General features: G+C 41.3%; 3 protein-coding genes across 3 annotated transcripts in view; 1 reads left to right on the plus strand and 2 right to left on the minus strand.

Moving 5' to 3' along the window:
- The window catches only part of ubxn1 (UBX domain protein 1), a 109,089-nt gene that overhangs the window by 6,430 nt on the left and 84,461 nt on the right, over positions 1 to 18,198 (minus strand). The window lies entirely within an intron of this gene.
- Positions 1,658 to 12,496, plus strand: LOC133985480 (palmitoyltransferase ZDHHC5-B-like). Its single transcript, XM_062425125.1, is given in 13 exon segments — positions 1,658 to 1,744; positions 3,099 to 4,582; positions 5,012 to 5,133; positions 5,406 to 5,563; positions 5,883 to 6,055; positions 6,210 to 6,312; positions 6,468 to 6,559; positions 6,859 to 6,991; positions 7,487 to 7,595; positions 7,780 to 7,886; positions 8,803 to 9,462; positions 9,464 to 9,735; positions 10,236 to 12,496. Coding segments are annotated over 12 exon segments (2,184 nt in total). The 5' UTR covers positions 1,658 to 1,744; positions 3,099 to 4,433; the 3' UTR covers positions 10,342 to 12,496.
- Positions 12,541 to 18,195, minus strand: tmx2a (thioredoxin-related transmembrane protein 2a). Its single transcript, XM_062425483.1, has 8 exons — positions 17,947 to 18,195; positions 17,711 to 17,771; positions 16,717 to 16,830; positions 14,870 to 14,946; positions 14,280 to 14,386; positions 13,521 to 13,586; positions 13,233 to 13,362; positions 12,541 to 13,122 (listed from the first exon to the last, which is right to left on the minus strand). The coding sequence occupies exons 1-8, from the start codon at positions 18,133 to 18,135 to the stop codon at positions 12,943 to 12,945; spliced, it is 924 nt and encodes a 307-aa protein (XP_062281467.1). The 5' UTR covers positions 18,136 to 18,195; the 3' UTR covers positions 12,541 to 12,942.

Genomic DNA, 18,198 nt, shown 5'->3' on the forward strand with positions numbered 1-18,198 from the left:
TTACTTTATTACCATAGCTACAAGCAAAACTCGAGAAAGAAAAAGAAAACACAGAAAAGGTTTTTAGACTTGCAGAAATAGTTCACTAATTAATCTACAAATAATTATCAGAAAGAATCTTAAAGCAAAGCAATACAAGAGCAATTATAGATCAAAGAAGATGGAAACTTTTGGACTGTTGTCTACTATAGTGGATATACTGTAAAAAAGAAGAAGAAGAAAAAAGAAGAAAAAGTTAAATTGTAAGATGTTTCTTTTATCCTAAATCTTTTGGTCATATGATTTTCTTTTCAGAAAAAAGTATTGAAAAACAAAAAAAGAGTGGTTATTTGATTTTCTTCTTTTAAACATATTTTGTCTGATAGATGAATGATAGGAAATACTTTATTTCTCCATCTGATATGTCCAAAGTGAACCATGTGATTGTAACACACGCTTTTTTGCTTCATTATTATTATTATAAAGTGCATAACATACCTACCCGAAAAAAAGCAACTACTTTTCCATGTCCCTCAGCCACAGATCAGGGATTGTGTGCAGTCTTGCTGACACCACATGTTGCTTTGGCTCTTGAGCAGCACTGACTGAAATCACAAGGACAATTTGTGCAAAATAAGTACAGTCAATATCAATTAATAATACAAATCAATAAAGGCCAATATCCCGAATAGTAACTTGTGACTTGAACCAAACCTACCTTGTTCCCAGTTGCAGTAGAACTTCATAAATTCAGTATTTCGGCACCGCACACTAATTTGACTGTCTAGTCAGAGTATGTTTTTTTTCGACAGGTAAGATTAGTGCATCAAGGAAGCTTTTTATTTCGTTTATGTCAGCTGTTTTTCAGCTGTAGTGAGTCAGTGAGGATCTGTTGGGTTAGAAGCATGTTTTTTTTGTTCGTGATTTGGCGCCACCTGCAGCCTTTCTCTTTGCTAGATACATATGATGGTTTGTCAGGTTAGTGTTAAACTACTTTTCCCCAACATGGACAGGATTTTTTTTTTTTTAATTGATCTTCATTGCGCCCTTGCCTTGATGACGACATCCGGTCTCAGAATATGAGAAAACAGGTCATTTTTTGTTTATTTGCCAGTAATTGTATTTTTTGTCATTCTAAATATGAAAAGAAAATCAAGTCAATTAAAATGTCTGCTCATCCCTTTTTGTTTTTCAATACTCGTTCCTGAAAAGAAAATCCAATGACCAAAAGATACACAGACCCTAAACATACAGAATTCACACAAAAATAAAATAAAATAAATTGGAAGACACATTTTTCTTCGGTTCTTGTGAGGTTATATACTGTATATTATTGTTTTTGTTAATTATTTATTCTTTGTTTAACAGAATATACAATACAATAAACGAAGAATATACAAACATCCAGTCATTCCAGTTTATAAGTAAAAGATAAATGACAGTAACAGACATCTTCAATTCTACATTCGGAATGTATTTTTATAGTAGTAATAATACTTTTCTTATTTTTTATACTGTATATTGTTTCCACTATCTGTGCTACTGCTATGGGACGTTTTGTGAGACCTCGCCCCCTCAGCCTCTGATTGGCTGAGTCCTCCCACGTCGGCCTCTGATTGGCTGAGTCTCCCACCTGCGCTACTACAGACTAGTTCCGGGATTCCGATGTCGGCCTAGCGGGCGAGCTAACAACTAGCGGCTAACTGAAGGAGCACCGATACCACTCTCACGCTAGAGGCAAGACAGCTCGCATGGTTGATACACGGTACGTCCTGTTTGTTTTACCAGCTCTTCGCGGCGTTAGTGTAGTTGAACGCAGCTATTGTTGTAGCGCCAGTCGCCAATGAATGCTAACTTTTACTCCGCGAATGTGAAGCTCTCATGCTAGCCAGGTGACGCTAGCTAACTCCCTTAGCTGTGGCTGTGGGAAAGGACTGAACAGTGTCGTAAAACTTTCGAGGCTAGGTAAGAGCTAATAAAATTACACAAGTGTTGCGTTTGGATCTCTAAATGTTTTTTTGGTTGTTTGAAATAAAACACAGTGGCGCTTTTTAGTGAACTTTAAAAAAGAAAAGATGAAGTGTAGTTTGATGAGGGGTGAGCAGATTGTCAGTAGTCTTGACTGAATCTGCCCTGGCCTGTTGTTTAACGCTTGGTCTTTTTTTTAGAGGAATGATTAAAAGATGAAACGATCCACTATTATGTGTTATTGTATCAAACATAAACCAGCAGCTGCCAGTGTGCCACTAACGATCATAGATGTGATTAAATCTGCTCCACAGGCCACTTAGCGATGTAGTTTTGCGAGCTGGAAATTGTTGCGGTGACATGACAGGCAGGGCTCGACGCGGAGATTTTAGGATTAACATCCATTATAGTCTGAGAGGAGGAGGGGGGGGAGGGGGGGGGGGGGTTGTTGTGGGACAGATGAGATGATTAACAACAGATATTGTCACTGTACCTCGGCCACAGCTTTGTATTTGTGAGTAATTTACTGATGATTGTGGAGAAGAGGGGTGTGTCCAAACTATCAGATTACACTGTTACTCCAGATCCGTTTTCAATGTGTTCACACCATACGGACGAGTTTTCATGTCGAGATAGGGGAAACGAAGTCTGTGTGTATGGGTGTGTGCGCCACTGATCAAGTACTCTATGGTTGTTCTGAAATTCCAGTAATGGGTGGCTTTTCCCTTGACCACCTGAGGGCAATGAGCTGTGTGTTTATCAACAGCAGACTGGTGACCAACTTAATGAGTAATGATGAGAAATGCATATACACACACAGCAACCTTTTTAGGACTATAAGAAGCTGGTTAGTCAGCCCGATTGTTGTGAAATAAGGATGAAACCTCTGCTTCTCGTGGTTAACTCTGTCTTGTAACATAAATAGGAAATAAAGTTTTGAGATTAACTTGCAAAATGAAGCATGGGTATTTCATAAAGTGACATCTTTATCACTTTTATTGTCTGCCCAACAGTCAAAAACCCAAGACTGTCACATAAGACAAAGAAAAGATCCATAAAATGGAATTATGTAACAAGTTTTAAATGAATTGATGATCAAGATAGTTACCAACCAGTTGATTTAATCAAACAATTGTCTTGTTTTTTTACAGGGACGTCCCACAACTTGCATACAGAAGCAGTGGACGAAAGAAGACGGGGGGAACAAGAGGAATAAAGGACTAATATGTATCAGACTATGTAACACCACTGCTGCACATGGCTTATTTTAAAAGGTGCAGAATGGGAAAGGAGGTCTATCTGCAGAGAAGTTGGAGGTGGGAGAGGTCTCTACATCCAGACCTGGCCGAGTGTGGCGGCACCGCGGTGACATACACAGCACTTCTCTTTGGATTGAGTTGATTTTGTCCCCCTATTGACATAAAAACTGAAGGCAAGGGTCTCAAAAGATCCACCAGGGTCTCTGCTTGGCTATTTGAGCTATTTTACGAGTAAAGGCAAGGCTGGGCATCATTTTTTAAGACTTCTGTTTTTTGTTTTTTTTAAGCAACTTTTTTAAAGCAAATTCCAGCTGGACTTTTGTTTGACATTAAGCAGCTTCTTGGAACCAATTTTGAAAGTGAATTTGTTGGTTTAGTTGTTTTCCCCTGCTGACTTAGTTTGAAACGCTGGAACCGTCCCTCCTGCAGCCATCCTCAGTTCCTTCCACCCACCCAGTGCCTAAATAAGCCCTCTCGGGACAATCACAGAAGTCATCAGCAGCTGCTGCGCTCAATCCCCTGCCTGTTCTCCTATACGTGCTTTTTCTCTCAGCCTGCTGGCTGTCCACCCACTACCTCTTTTAATTTTCTGCTCTTTTCCTTTTTATATTCATTTTCTTGGAGAGCTATAATCAGACCTCAAGCACAGTGACGGACATTAATGAAAAGACAGAGTTGAAAGAAACCTAGACTGCTCCAGTTTTAGTCGTGTGTGCAAGTGTCTGTGCTTTTGTGTTCATGCACAAGAGTATTACGGTTGCACTGGTGACTGGGAGCAGCTTAAGATTACATTTATTTATATTGTTGCACCAAATACAGTTACATTAAAGCCATACAAAAATATTTATGAATTACCTACACATATTTTTGTATCACATTGCTCTTGTATAGTCTTGCTTTTATAAGCTTCTATTAAAATTATGCACACAAATTAAACATTTACAACAAGCTGTGCACATGCAAGTAGAGCTGTGTATAAAAGAAAACTGTTTTTGAGTCATTACTGTAGTGCCAGGAGATTTTTATTGACTGGACGTAGAGAATCCCTCATGTTTCCATTCAGTTGCTGCTTTGCATAGTGCTGGTTTCTATTTTCAGTCTGTATTCATGGCCTCTCCTCCAAAACAAACACCATATTCACCATTCTGACCTGTAAACCACCCATTACAGTAGGTAGACTGTAGATATCTACCTCTATTTCTGTCTTCCTCCCCCTGTCTGTCTCTGATGCCGGGCTTTAGTGGTGGAGGGGTTGGGGGAGGAGTAGGTGGTCCTGCTTCTGCTCCTCCCCGTCCATTTAGACCCAGCCGATATGTCCCGGTCTCTGCAGCCACCACTTTCCTTGTTGGATCCACTACCCTCTTCTTCTGCTTCACGTAAGTCCATCTTTATGTCCTATTTGTTGTGTTTGTTTCACCTGTTTTTTATTCAGAGAAAGTTTACTGAGCACACTCGCCCTCTCTTCGGCAACACAGTTCACATTCACGTTGTTCTTCACTCACACCTGTGAGCTCCCCATTACAATCACAGCCTTCTATTTCTGGCCACTCTTATAACAGTTTGGGGGTAAATTGCCTTCCACAAAGGCTTATCAGTAGTCTTTGATGGAGCGTGGAGTGTTACTTGCTGGGGTTTTTCCATCTGCGTCTTGCCAGCAAGTGCAGGAATTGGAGCCTACTTCTGCAATCTCCACTTGTTTCTGTCTACAACAGACCAAGAAAATGCATCAGACATTGAAAGACTAGTTGTTTTGGTAATAACATGTCAATGTGTAATTTTGTTCCCTCCTTTTTTGTGCTGTCCAGGTGCCCGTGGTTGTCAGAGTATTTCTCCTCTGTCATTCCCATCTATAATGCCGTGATCTTCCTCTTCACCCTCGCCAACTTCTGCATGGCCACTTTCATGGACCCTGGAGTCTTCCCCAGAGGTAAACACACATCGACAGCATTAGCGTGCAAGTCTTTGAAAGTTTCCATCAAATAATATTATGTGTAATATTGCAGTGCTGTTTAGTACATTGTAGATTAAATTGAACTGAAAAGGTGACAGCACAAATATAAATATAGACAAAATTAAAACGATGATGCACCAGAAATTGATTGCAACAATTAATTGGCTGTAAACAATGCAGGGGCGCTATATAATTAGCCATCACGATGTGAGTACAATCTCTCTGTGTGTGTTTCTGTCTGTCTTTAGCGGAGGAGGATGAGGATAAAGAGGATGATTTCCGTGCTCCGCTCTATAAGACAGTTGAGATCAGAGGCATCCAGGTGCGCATGAAGTGGTGCTCAACCTGCCGCTTCTACCGCCCGCCACGCTGCTCGCATTGCTCAGTTTGTGACAACTGTGTGGAGGTACACACACAAACACACACGCACACACACATTATATCATGGACTTGCTGTGCTATGAATGTGAGAGTGGCAGTATCTAACTCTGAATACTGGTAACACTTAATTTTAAAACAAGCTTTTTTTAAACTCTTGTGTGACTTGACTGCGCAACCTAGATTTGTGCTATTCTTAGTTTCCACGTATGAGTGTGGGAGGTAAAAACTGTATGGACATCTGATTTTTGATGGGTCGCGGTTGTTGCTTTTTATTATTACTTTCCTCTTGATGTGTTCTTACTGGTTCTTCCCCCTCAGTGTCTTTTGACTCTGTGCTATTACAGGACTTTGACCATCACTGTCCCTGGGTGAACAACTGTATTGGAAGGAGGAATTATCGCTATTTCTTCCTCTTCCTGCTATCACTTACCACCCACATTGTGAACGTATTTGGCTTCGGCCTGGTTTATGTCCTGCACCACCGCCAGCAGCTGGACACACCACATGCTGCTGTTACGTATCCTTCACTTGGCACTTGTCTTAATGCAGAGCAAATTATGGGACTTTCTTTTCATATTTTACTTTCATTGTGATTTTTACTCTAGTGTTGTTTTGTATTTCTTATTTTTTTAATGGATTTTATTGTAAATTTCTTAACCCTGTTCTCCCAGAATGGCTGTGATGTGTGTTGCTGGTCTGTTTTTTGTCCCAGTCGCTGGCCTGACTGGGTTCCACATTGTACTGGTGGCCCGGGGTAGGACCACAAATGAGCAGGTACATACAGGAGCTGGTTTGTGTGGCTCAGACACTCCACCAATGAATCCATCCATACAGTTTACAGATGTTCTCTGCTGTTTTGCTAAATTTGGTGTCCATGTTGGAAAGTTACCACAGCATGATTGTGTTATTCTCTCTCCCTCCCACTTTAGGTGACAGGGAAGTTTCGAGGAGGCGTTAACCCTTTCACCAACGGCTGCTGGAGGAATATTTCACATGTGCTCTGCAGCTCTCAGGCCCCCAGGTCAGCCTTCCTCTCTCCTCTTCACTCATTGTTTATTCCCCTACTTTTACACTCTGCCCCACATTCATTCTTTTTCCACTGCCTCTTTCTTTCCATTACTCTCTCTCCCTCTAACTTTTCCACTCTCCTCTTTTATTGTTCTCGCTTGTCTCTTCAGTTTAAGTGGAGTGTATGAACACAAGTGTGAGGGACATCTGGTGTTAGATTGTGTTTCAGTGCAACACATATTCTTAAGCCTGCGTTTAATGTTTGTGTCATTTTAACGAAGATTTAAATTCATGTGTGTGACCCTCCCTCAGATACATGGGTCGGTGGCGGAGCCCTCAGGCAACAGAAGTACAGCCACCGTTTCTTAGGCCGCCTCTCACTGAAGCTCAACTAGAAGCCAAGATCCTGGACAACGGCATCCAGAATGACCGACACAGCACCAGGGTGAGTGTGGACACACAACAAAATGTACTTGTAGAGGTTTGTTTCTGGAAAAAATATAAATAGTACGTGTATGCATCATTGATTTTGGGATTTTCAACCTGAAATTGGTTGAAATGATAGATGACTGACCATAAGTTTATGAAGCAAAACTCTAGAGAGCCATTGTGGCATGTGACCGTTATTTTATCCTTTGTTACAATAACTGCAAAGAAAACAATAAAACTACATTGCTCAACTTCCAATGTAATGAAGGCAGTGCTTTGGCAGTGGAGCTTGTATTGTGTTGCAGTAAAACTTGAGCCAAACTCATTTTTTTTGCTGGTGTTTGTTTTCTCCTTTTTTTAGTAGACCTTTGCGTCTGTTCCCTCATTATGTCATGATGCTTCAGGATTCATTTCAATAAAAAAGTTATTTTTTAATCAGTTCTATAGCCAGTCTGCACGCAGTCTAATACTGTGTGTCTGCTATCATGACTTCACTCTGTTTCTCTTCCAGTCCAAGAGCAGTCTGGATCAGATGGAGAGTCAGTCAGCAGACGCGGAGCCTCCACCTCCTCCAAAGCCGGAGCTTCGGTATCCCGGCCTGCCTCGTGCTGACACAGAAGGTGAGACAGCAGGTAGACAGCGGACTACAACAGGTAGTTTCAGATATTTGTCCTGACACGTCGACATCTGAGTGTTGACCAGGTTCCTCAAGGGTTTTACCTCTTGTGTAAACAGATGAATGTTTGTTTTCTAATCACAAACACACCTCATTCAAATGTCACGTTTGGTGTCTTTTTTTCTCAGAGAGCAGCCTGTTGACAGAAGCTCCACCTACGCCATCAATGTACAAGTACCGACCAGCCTACAACAGCCCAGGAAGGAACCACACTGCCCTCACACACCCCAACAAGGTACACGAGGAGTATAAAATTATCAATATTATGTAGATACTGTACATTAATAGTATAAAATGAACGATCAGCTGAGGGTGAAGTTAACCACATGTTTTTGCCTGATTGGAAACTGGTAAGATCACAGAAGTAAGCAGACACATGTGCATATGAGGATTTTCTTTTTAAATACTTACATAAGCTCTCCAGATGTTATTCCAGGATTAGCTTGTTTTAGCATTAACCTAAACTTATATTTCCCAAAAACAAAATTATTAACATAAATGAGAAATGAAGTGTATCCCATAGATGTACTGTAACTTATCAGGATCATACAGCACCTTGTCCTCATCTATATAATATCTCACATATCGTGTGGTAGCTGTTCTGCCCTCCCCCTTCTAATTTTGCTTTGTGGTTAATACCATTCCCCTCTTTTTTGTTTTCACTTTAAAATGATCATTCAGTGGCCATCGGTCGATCAGTAAGTCTCAGCTAGTGTCATCTGTGTGTGTGTCCCTTTGGCCGTCTTTTGTGTGTTTTGAGTGGATCTGTCCCTTCCCTTAAAAACTGCATTGACTGGAATGTGTACTTCATGTACTGTTTGTACTCGTATTTCGATGTATTTGTTTATACACACAGTCTTTGACATGCAGTGGCAGTGCCTGTTCAAACCAGTCAATGTTTCCAGTCCAGTAGTGTGATGATGGAGTAAAGCACTGGTCAAGCATCCAATTTTCTCCCCACCACTCACTCTTTTTTCTGTTAGAATCTGTAGAGCAACTGTTTTTTGTTATTTGTTATCTATTCCTGTGGTAACATGATGATTTTCATCTTTCCTCCTCTCCTCCTTACTCTTCATCTTCATCACACTTTTCCTTAACCTCCCCCCTCTCTGTCTGTACCCCTTCTTCCTCCTCCTCTCTACTCTTCTCAGATGATCCGTGGGGAGAGTCTTGACTCTCCATCTTCCTCCATCCTCCAGTCCAGCCGCCAGCCCAGCTACCGCTCGGAGCCGAGCAGCCTGGATGGGGCCACAGTGTTGGGGGGAGGTGTAGGGGCTCGTAGGGGGGGAGGGGAGAGGGGTGAGGGCCCCGGAGGCCCTGGCGGGACTACTGGTGTGGTGTCAGGGGGCATGTCGGGCTACTCCCTGACTGGGCGCTCCTACACCTCCTACCCATCCTCTCTGGTCCTGTCCACTGGCGGCTCCCGCTCTTCCAGCCTGCGCTCAGCGCACACGGCACATAATCCACTGGCCACGCTCCAATCAGAAGGCACCACAGACACGAGCTACAAAAGCTTGGCCAATCAGACGCCTCGGAATGGCAGCCTGTCTTATGATAGCCTGCTGACACCATCCGAGAGCCCAGAGTTTGAGTCAGCCGCCCACGAGCTGTCGCCGCAGAAGCCTCATGCTTTGTTTCCCTCGGCGACAATAACAGGCCAGCCTGAGGTGGTGTCACCCAGTACCCCGCTGCAGGGCTACACGTCGCCCTTCCTCTCAGCTCAGCTCGCCCAGCAGAGGGAGGGGCAGCTGCTCCAGGGCTCTGCCACTTTCTCCTCCCCCCACAGGGCATACCTGCGTGCCGTCAGTCCGCCCCCCCCCCTCTTCCTCTGGGTCTCCTGAGACCCAGCACCTGCTCCATAACCAGGACTCCTCTTCCCGAGCCCCTCGTAACCCTTCTTCCTCATCCTCTTCCCCAGGGGCTCGCTCACTAGAGCCCCCTATCTCCCCACCACCTCGCGGCCTCTCCCTTGGCAAGTCTCAGTCTTACACTGGGGAAGCGGGGCCTCAGCACAAGCCTCGGCCCACAGGAGGAGGCGGTGTGCTGGGAGGGGGAGGAGCCGGAGGAGGGCAACAGGCTGCACAGTGAGTAGTGATCCATCTCCAGATCCACCAGCCTACCACTCTTCCTCCTCCTTCACCTTTTCCTCCTAATCCTCCTCTTCTTCCTACCTGGTTTGTGTCAGCCCTCCTCCTCCTCCCTGATCTGTGTGAGTCTTCCTTTTCCTCCTCCACAATTTTCAGTCAGTCTTTGCTTGTTTAGTGTTCAACAGTTGGATGTGTTATTGTTTCAGTTTGTTGTGTGTTTGTATATGTGTGATTTTAGTGTTTAAAGCATGCCACTAAGTGTCAAGCTCTGTGATTGCATGCCTAACCATGCTGCTGTTTACATCTGTCTTTGTCCTTTTCTTACTCACTAAGAATAGATACCAAAGGCCTTTTAAGATTCATGGTAAAGACACATGTTGCTGTTTGTTTGTTGTAATTTTCGAAGTAGAACCACTCACCTCCACATCCCTGTCTTCTTTGTCTCCAACCTCAATCTGCCCTCACTCCACTCCCCTTCCTGATGGCTGTCCACTCAGATCCACCTCTCGCCCAGCCTTGGCCAATCACACCACATCCAAACCAGGGGGTGGGGTGAAGAAGGTGACAGGCGTCGGAGGGACCACTTACGAGATATCGGTTTGAGTGACAGACATCCTTCACAGTCTATCACACGGAGGGGAAAAGGTCACTGGACAGCTTCCACTTATCTCTTAACAAAGCTGGATATTATTCATGGTCGCAGGCTCCTGAAAAACGACTGTTTCCGCTGCGACGGACTAAAGGAGCAGGCCTGCCTGGTACTCACTTTGTTATCTTTGTAACGCCGCTGGCCACTGTTTTCTGCCAGCCTTTCGAATTTGAACAAAGAGTAACTGGGGACACTGGTTCATTTTTCACAGGATCAATTTGTCTCCATTATACCACTTTGTGAGCCATAGACTGATGAGACTGTATCATCACGGCTGGGTACAGATATGTGTATAGAACATGCATAGCTCATTCGAATATGCTGTTTTACTTTGGTACATTAGCACACAGAGTATTGGCAACGGTGTCTGACACTTAAGGCAAGGACGGCTTTTATCCAGCAGATGTAAAATTTAAGAGGGAGGATTTTAGGACTGTTGACCAATAGAAACCGTCACTGTCTTCTTTCCACAGTTTGAACGGACCACACAGCCTGTTTATCAATAGGAGTCACAGAGAGAAGAGTCCAACCTATAAACACAGTATCATTTTAGTTTTATAAATCTTTGTTTTTAAATATTGTTTTATATAAATGTATAAAATCCTGCAGATTATTATTGGGTCGGATTGTCAGGTATTGAAGGCGACTATTGATGAGGGTGGCAGATGTACTGTGTATAATTCTTTTTCTTTTTTTTCTTTTTTTGCTCAGCGATTTCAAATCCGTTGCCTGTTTATAATTGATGGCTGCATCAGCCACTCATGAGCTCTTGCTGGAATTTTTTTCGTCACCCAAAGAGAATGATGATCCTTTGGTGGACACTTGAAGTGGCAAAATAATAATTGAGCTTCACCCTTTTCAAAGCCACAAAGAAATTCAGAATCATCATTGCAGCACAAGCATCTTTGTGGAATGTACGCTTGTAATCTTTATGCTAGAGACATTATGCAAAATCTGTTTGTAGCTTTAAGGTCATTGTATGTCCTTTTGGTGGTGTTTTTTTTTCTTTTTCTTTTTCTTTCTTTCTTTTCTGTAATATTTTGTCTGTCAGTCAATCAAGATGCTAGTAGAACCTTAAACCTTTAACGGATGGCCAGCCAAATAGGGACAGCGAGGGAAGGGCTTATTTATTTCACCAGACAAAACAACCTTGTAGTTCTGGACACAGTTTCAAGCCAGTCTCTATTAGATGTTTCTTTTTGTAAGAGAATAGGCAAAGGTATGGATATTTTTTAAAGAAAAAAGTTTGTTTATAAAGGACGTAGGGACTGGTTTGCAATAGGACACTTGATTTTTTTTTTGCCTTGAAACCATTCATAGTGAAGCACGCTTGTTTTTATATTTTCTATTGGTTTTTATTTTTTACACTTTTCTGATAAATTGTAAGATTAGATTTTTGATTTATATACAAATTTAAAAAACCCTGTAAAGGTACAGTGAATTTGTTTTACCCACAGCCATGTTAGAACAGGATAATTAGAGGGAAGGAGGGAAGAGTGTGCAAATTTGTGTCTTTCCTATTGGGCATTACAGTAAAGGATCAGTTAATTTTATTTTTTTCAATCAAGGCCCACAATGGTGTTTGCAATAGTATGACAGAGTTGGCTAAATGTAGCACGTCCTTTGGGAAAAGTACACGCTTGAAGCACACGAGTATCATTGTTCAACCCAATCATTGTTCGATCCAAACGACGGTGTTACGAGTTTTCAACCCCCCCAGGCTATGCCTTCGGTGTGCATGTGGTTTTTGTTTGTCGTGCTGAATGCTTCACTGGCGTGCATACTTGTGAGAATATTGTCAAATGCACGCCTGGTTCATGCGTGGGTGGTAACAATAAAAAAGAAGTATCATTAAATGGCACAAGCAGCCGTTGAACGGAGATAAAAGAGAACCTGTGTTACTTTCTTCCTGCTCTGGCCAAGAATGGTGGCCATTGAACAATTTGAAATTATGTGAGTATACTTCTATGTGAGAATAAATATCGCTATTGTGGGCTGTGATGAATGGAACGAGTTTCACAAATATCTGTAACGAGTACATTAAAGACATTTCCAAAATGGCCTTATAAAGAATTTTTAAAAAGATGTCTTCTCAGAATAAAAGGTCAAACTGATGAAAAATTGAATGCGTCATGAATTTTAATCATCCACTATTTATTTTCATCTGAGTTGCACTTCTTTCTTTCTCTATTTTTGTTTTTGAAATATGAGAGAACTGTAAACACATTAGTACAGGCAGCAAAGTGATGAAGGTAGCCAAAAAAACAAGCAATACAAAAAAAGGCATTTGTTCTCCAATAACTTAATGGATTGTCTCCAGGTCATTGATTGATCTTTCACGTGGCTCCATTTAAACATCCCTGCACAGCAAACCAGAACAGTGAATTGAGGTCCAGTTTTTCATTTCATGTAGATATTTGCCACAGTAAATTCTCAACTTGAAGTTGACATCTACAGTATTCCACAGTATCATGGATTTTTCAGTAATGTAAGGCATGTCAATGTTTTAAGTAATGGAAAAACGATGCAGCCTCTCTGAACTGTCCTCTCATGCCTCACTGGTCTTTCTTGCTCTCTGTGGGCTGCTCTGGGTGGTTGGTTTCAGGATGAGGCTCGTCGCTGCCCTCGTCTGGTTTAGAGCTGTCCTGCTCCTCTCCCTTCAGGCCACGACCCTTGCTCAGCTTCTTGGATTTCTGGAAGAGCTCGTTGAGGTTGAACTCTCGGATAATGTTCTCCTGGGGATGAAATAACCTTCATGTTAGCATGTGTGTGTGAATGTGAGGCTGCCGCAAAGCAACACCAACTCGGTACATACTCCCATTGTGTTTGTTACAAACAGACACACCTCATTGAAGGTCCAAGACACAGCTCTCCCTTTATTGTCCACCATTGGACGTCTCATGATTTCCCGTCCTCCTTGGAACAGCACCAGTGAGGGAAGTTGCTTAGACAGAGGGGAAGTGCTAACTTTATACCTGTTCAGGGAAAAATTATGAGGCAGTTAACACAGGAGCTTAAAATCATAGCTTAAAATGTGTATCTTAACCACAAATGGAGAAAAAAAGTGACAATATTCCTGCGAGAGCATCATTAAAAAAGATGCATAGTGGCGGAGCAGTAAAAAATATCTGACCTCTCAGAAACTTCTCCATAGCGTCCGATGTCCACCTTTCCAAACCTGAGTCCAGCACAGTTATACCTGCAAAATATAATAAAAGATGCACATGACGTTCAGGCTGCGTTACTGCCATTTTTCAAGTCACTGCAGTCCCTCAATGCCAAAATCTCAACATATAGTATATTTTGTGTGTGTGTTTTAATTTTCTGTAAATCTGAAACATACCAGTTTGATCAAATAGGGTTTTGATCACTGACAGAAACATGCAATGCATCTTAAAAAGGGCTTACATCTTATTTTGATTAAAATCTAAACGTTAAGGTGAAATCTGAACAGATATACAGTGTGGAATATGGTAGGCAGTTATTAAGTGCATATTTCATTAAATGCATGCTCTCAAAATCGACAAGCATCATTATGTAACAGCACTACAGAAATAGGAAGCACCAATGTCTGCAGCAGGTCGCGTATGAAATTAATTACTGTACATTTCAACTCTCAGACATCAAATATCACGATTTTACACTGAATTCATAGCAGCTAGGAACAGATAAAATGTAATATTAGCACACAGAATGATCAGTAAGTCCATGAAATATTTGGGTTTTAAACTTACAATTTCTTTGTTTATTAATCATTAAAAAATGTTTTTTTTAAGAGTACAGGCGTGACTGGTGATTTGTAGATTTATAACTGAAAATGTTTAGTAATGTAGTATGTTGCACATGGCTCAGCCAATCATGAAACCTGATAGACCCTGACTTCACATCTTACTTGAGCGAAAGGTCTGCGAAGACCGGAGCGAACGACTGGCAGTCCGAGGACCAGTTGGCGTAGAATTCAACGATCCAGGTGACACGACTGTCCTTTTGCAGCTCCTCCTAATGACTCAGTCACACAAGATTAGATGAGAACAGATTACACAGGTTTAGCTATAATTCAAAACTACTCACCTCTGGGTCTGGGGCATCATCAGTGACTTTAACATTTCATTTACAAATTTCTGACATTAAATCAATACATGATGTTGTAGTATTGTAACCTTAACAGGCAACGCTGCTGCTATTTTGGGCCATCATTGATTGATGGATACAGTCCAAAAATTGATTTGTAACTAAAAGAAAATAATCCAGGTGGCTCATATTTTTATGTCCTTGTTATACTGCATATGAATCTTTGATTACCCCATAAATGCATGATACAACAGTCCCAACAGACCGAACTGAATGATTCCTGTCAGTTGTGTTGTTCCAAAGCTCTTACATAACATATCGAGAAGTACTGAAGTACTACGTCGAAATGGTCTTATCATGAAGGATTCACAAGCATTTGGACAACTGCATGGTCTCTACTGTAAGACTCACATCTATGGTCTGGTCACTGAAATACTTGATGTACTCTGGGCCCATGTAGACGGGAGCCTTACAGGTCATGACGAATGCTAGAGAAGCACAGAAGAATAGATTATTACATTGAAGAGTTAAAGGATAGATTCATTTTTCATTCATTTTTTAAACTCTGCACAAAAACAACAGCGAGGTGCCTATATGAACATGTTTTTCTTGCTGTAATCATTCCTCCTGTTCATACTGACCCTAAAGAAATCCCTTCATAATTAACTTTCAGTGTAAGTGATGGGGGACAATATCCAGAGTCCTCCTGTGCAAAAATGTGTTCAAAAGTTTATCTGGAGCTAATATGAAACTTTAACCGTCCAAATGATTAAAATCAAATCAGCATCTTTCAAACTTTAAGTCATTTTAGTGTTAACTATCCTTCCACAGCAGCCGCCCAGACACAAAGAGGGAATTTTTTACTAAAAATGCTGCAACTGTGGAAGATATTATTTTACTGGACTAACTCAGACTGTTGAAGCTTCATACTATCCTCAGATAAACTTTTATATATATTTTTGCTTAAAAGGAGGACTGGTGATTTAAATAATAGTAATATTTATACATTTTATTTGTTGGTGCCTTTCAAACACCCAAGGACTTCATACAATGCAACAAAAGGTATGAAGTGAATACAAAAGATATTTAAACAGCAGGTGTTTTAATAGGGGTAAAAATGGAATAGACTGAACGTCATGATTAAAGTTGAATAATAATGAGTTTGCTATCTTAAAGGACCAGTGTGTATGATTTAGGGGGATCTATTGACAGAAATGGAATATAATATACATAAGTATGTTTTAAATCACCTGAGAATAAGAATTGTTGTGTTTTCGTTTCCTTAGAATGAGCCCTTTATATCTACATAGGGAGCAGGTCCCTTTCCACGGGCCTGCCATGTTGCACTGCAATGTTTCTACAGTAGCCCAGAACGGACAAACCAAACAGAGACTCTAGAAAGGGCCTTTCACGTTTTTTGTGAGTTTCATGGCCACTGTAAGGGAGGGGATGAGGGGAGGGGTAGTCAGTTTGTGCAATCTCCAACCTCACTGCTAGATGCTACTAAATCCTTCACACTAGTCCTTTAAACAAATGTGTTTTAGCTGTTATTTAAGCCCAGCTGATGGATGTGTAGAGTTGGTGAGTTACAGAGTCTTGGTGCAGAACAGCTGAAGACTAACACACATGATGCTGAGTCTGAAAACAGGTTCACAGCTTCACATCATTAGTGATACTTGATACAAAAATGGAAGGGAAAACAAAATGACTGAAACTAATCCTTTTTTTGTATTAACTTGGTTCAATTTCGTAAAATTCTGGCTTATTTTATGAATATTAACAAATAGCTCTAAAATATTGTAGGTGAATATAGAGAAGAACGATGATGGTCCACACACTGTAGCTCCATTAGATGTAATTTAATGAGACATCCACCAGTGACATAAAATGCATCTAAGGGAGGTACAGTGTGCAGATCTTCATCTTTCTATTTTAAATTGCGTCTTTGGTCCAGCACCTGTTTGAAGTTTAGTGGATATGCACGTCTACTATGCTTTTTTGATTAGATGAATATAGAGAGCCATGTCTACATGTGGCTTAGCTGGTGACAGCTAAGATGTTTCACAGCTAAACAGTGCAGTGGAGATGATGGATAAAATAAAACTGTTATCTGTCCTTCTTGGTGGAGATTGATATTCCACAAATGTGTCTAGACATGCTCAGATTAAGCTTGAATGCAAGATTTTATTGAGTCATGTAAAAAGAAAAGTGGGGGAGTGGGGGAAAATAATAGTTAAGCTGCTCATTAGGACACTGACCGACACACAGTGCGAGGTAGAGGATGCCGAGTCGAATGTCCAGCCTGAAGAAGAGGATGACGTTGGCCACTTTACTGAACAGGAACAGGTTGCCTATGTGCTGCTCCATAGTGACTGAAAGAGTGAGAAGAAAAAGGGGAGGAACAGTGAAGGACAAAGAGTGTTGATACAAGGTCAGAGGAACTCAGGGAAACATTGCAACTGTAATGTTTACACAACAATGCCAAGTTTTTAGTAAAACACTTGCTGGATGTGGCTCGGCACAAAGCTTTTTTTCTGGTCGAGGATTTGAAACAGTTACACATTAGGTCACAAACACCTATTAAGTTAAAATGTAACATTTGCTTAATATGGGACACAAACATCTGGTGTCCACAGTCATTTTACTGTCTGCAGATTATATGGAAATAAATGTATTACATTCCATAATTAATACAGTTGTTCCCCACGGTCCCCAAACTGAGCATCATTTGCTTGGTGAAAAAAAGGCTGCGTGTGCGCAGTTAATGAACCAACAGAAAACAAAACTTTATTGTTTCTAATTGATATTAAGGTCTTTTACAGCTCTTTAGTTAAGCTGCAAAATTAGAAAAATTAAAAAACCCTAAATTTTAAAATGTATAAAATTATTGACTAATATTATTTTCAATCAGTACCCCTCTCTTTCTTTCTTTTTTCCTCCTTGTGTATTATTTTGGTTTTTATTGAATGTGAAAAGCTTCATACACAATCATTTTAACAATCTTTTCTTATTATGTCAATCTGGAATTTCCTGGCACTCTTTTTGTTCTTCATATTTGTATGTTAATGCATGTTTTTTTACAACTTTTTTCAGTAAAGTTGGGGGGAAAAAATTTAAACTTTTGATGATGTGACTATTTATAGTGTAAATAAACACTTGTCATGTCATGTCTGAGGGTGTGTGTGTGTGTGTTTGTGTGTGTGTGTATGTGTGTGTGTGTATGGTGGGTGGGTGGATTGAGGGTGTACTTACTGGCTCTTCTGTTCTTCATCATCACTATTGCACTGAGAAACATGAGAATCTCCAATTCTCTCTATAAATCAAAGAGAACATGTTAAACAACTTTTTGACAAGTAAGCAATTATCCAAGTCTGTAAACCTAAACCCCCTCCCCTTCCACACACACACACACACACACACACACACACACACACACACACACACACACACACACACACACACACACACACACACACACACACGCTCACCCAGTCAAAGTCGCAGGAGTTGCCGTCCTCCCGTTGGGTCGCCAGGTGCTGGCACACACCGGGCGCCTTTCGGACCAAAAGGAAGGCGACGGTCATGAGGAACGAGCCGATATAATACGGCTTCAGCAGCCATTTGTAAATCTGAGGTAAGTGGTACAAGAAGGTAAAGAGCCCTGTGATTAAAGCCATGCTGACTGCGGCAGAGGGCAAGAGAAGAAATGACAGCTGCAGCCGCAGCAACTGGACTTGGTG

This window comes from Scomber scombrus, chromosome 9, assembly GCF_963691925.1.
Source record: "Scomber scombrus chromosome 9, fScoSco1.1, whole genome shotgun sequence".
Classification (NCBI taxonomy): domain Eukaryota; kingdom Metazoa; phylum Chordata; class Actinopteri; order Scombriformes; family Scombridae; genus Scomber; species Scomber scombrus.

Coding starts and splice junctions, on each gene's coding strand:
- tmx2a (XM_062425483.1), bottom strand. CDS start 18,135: ATGGCTTTAATCACAGGGCTCTTTACCTTCTTGTACCACTTACCTCAG. Junction 16,831..17,710: donor GATGAAGAACAGAAGAGCCA/GTAAGTACACCC, acceptor TCACTCTTTCAG/TCACTATGGAGCAGCACATA. Junction 13,123..13,232: donor TGTCTTGGACCTTCAATGAG/GTGTGTCTGTTT, acceptor TTTCATCCCCAG/GAGAACATTATCCGAGAGTT.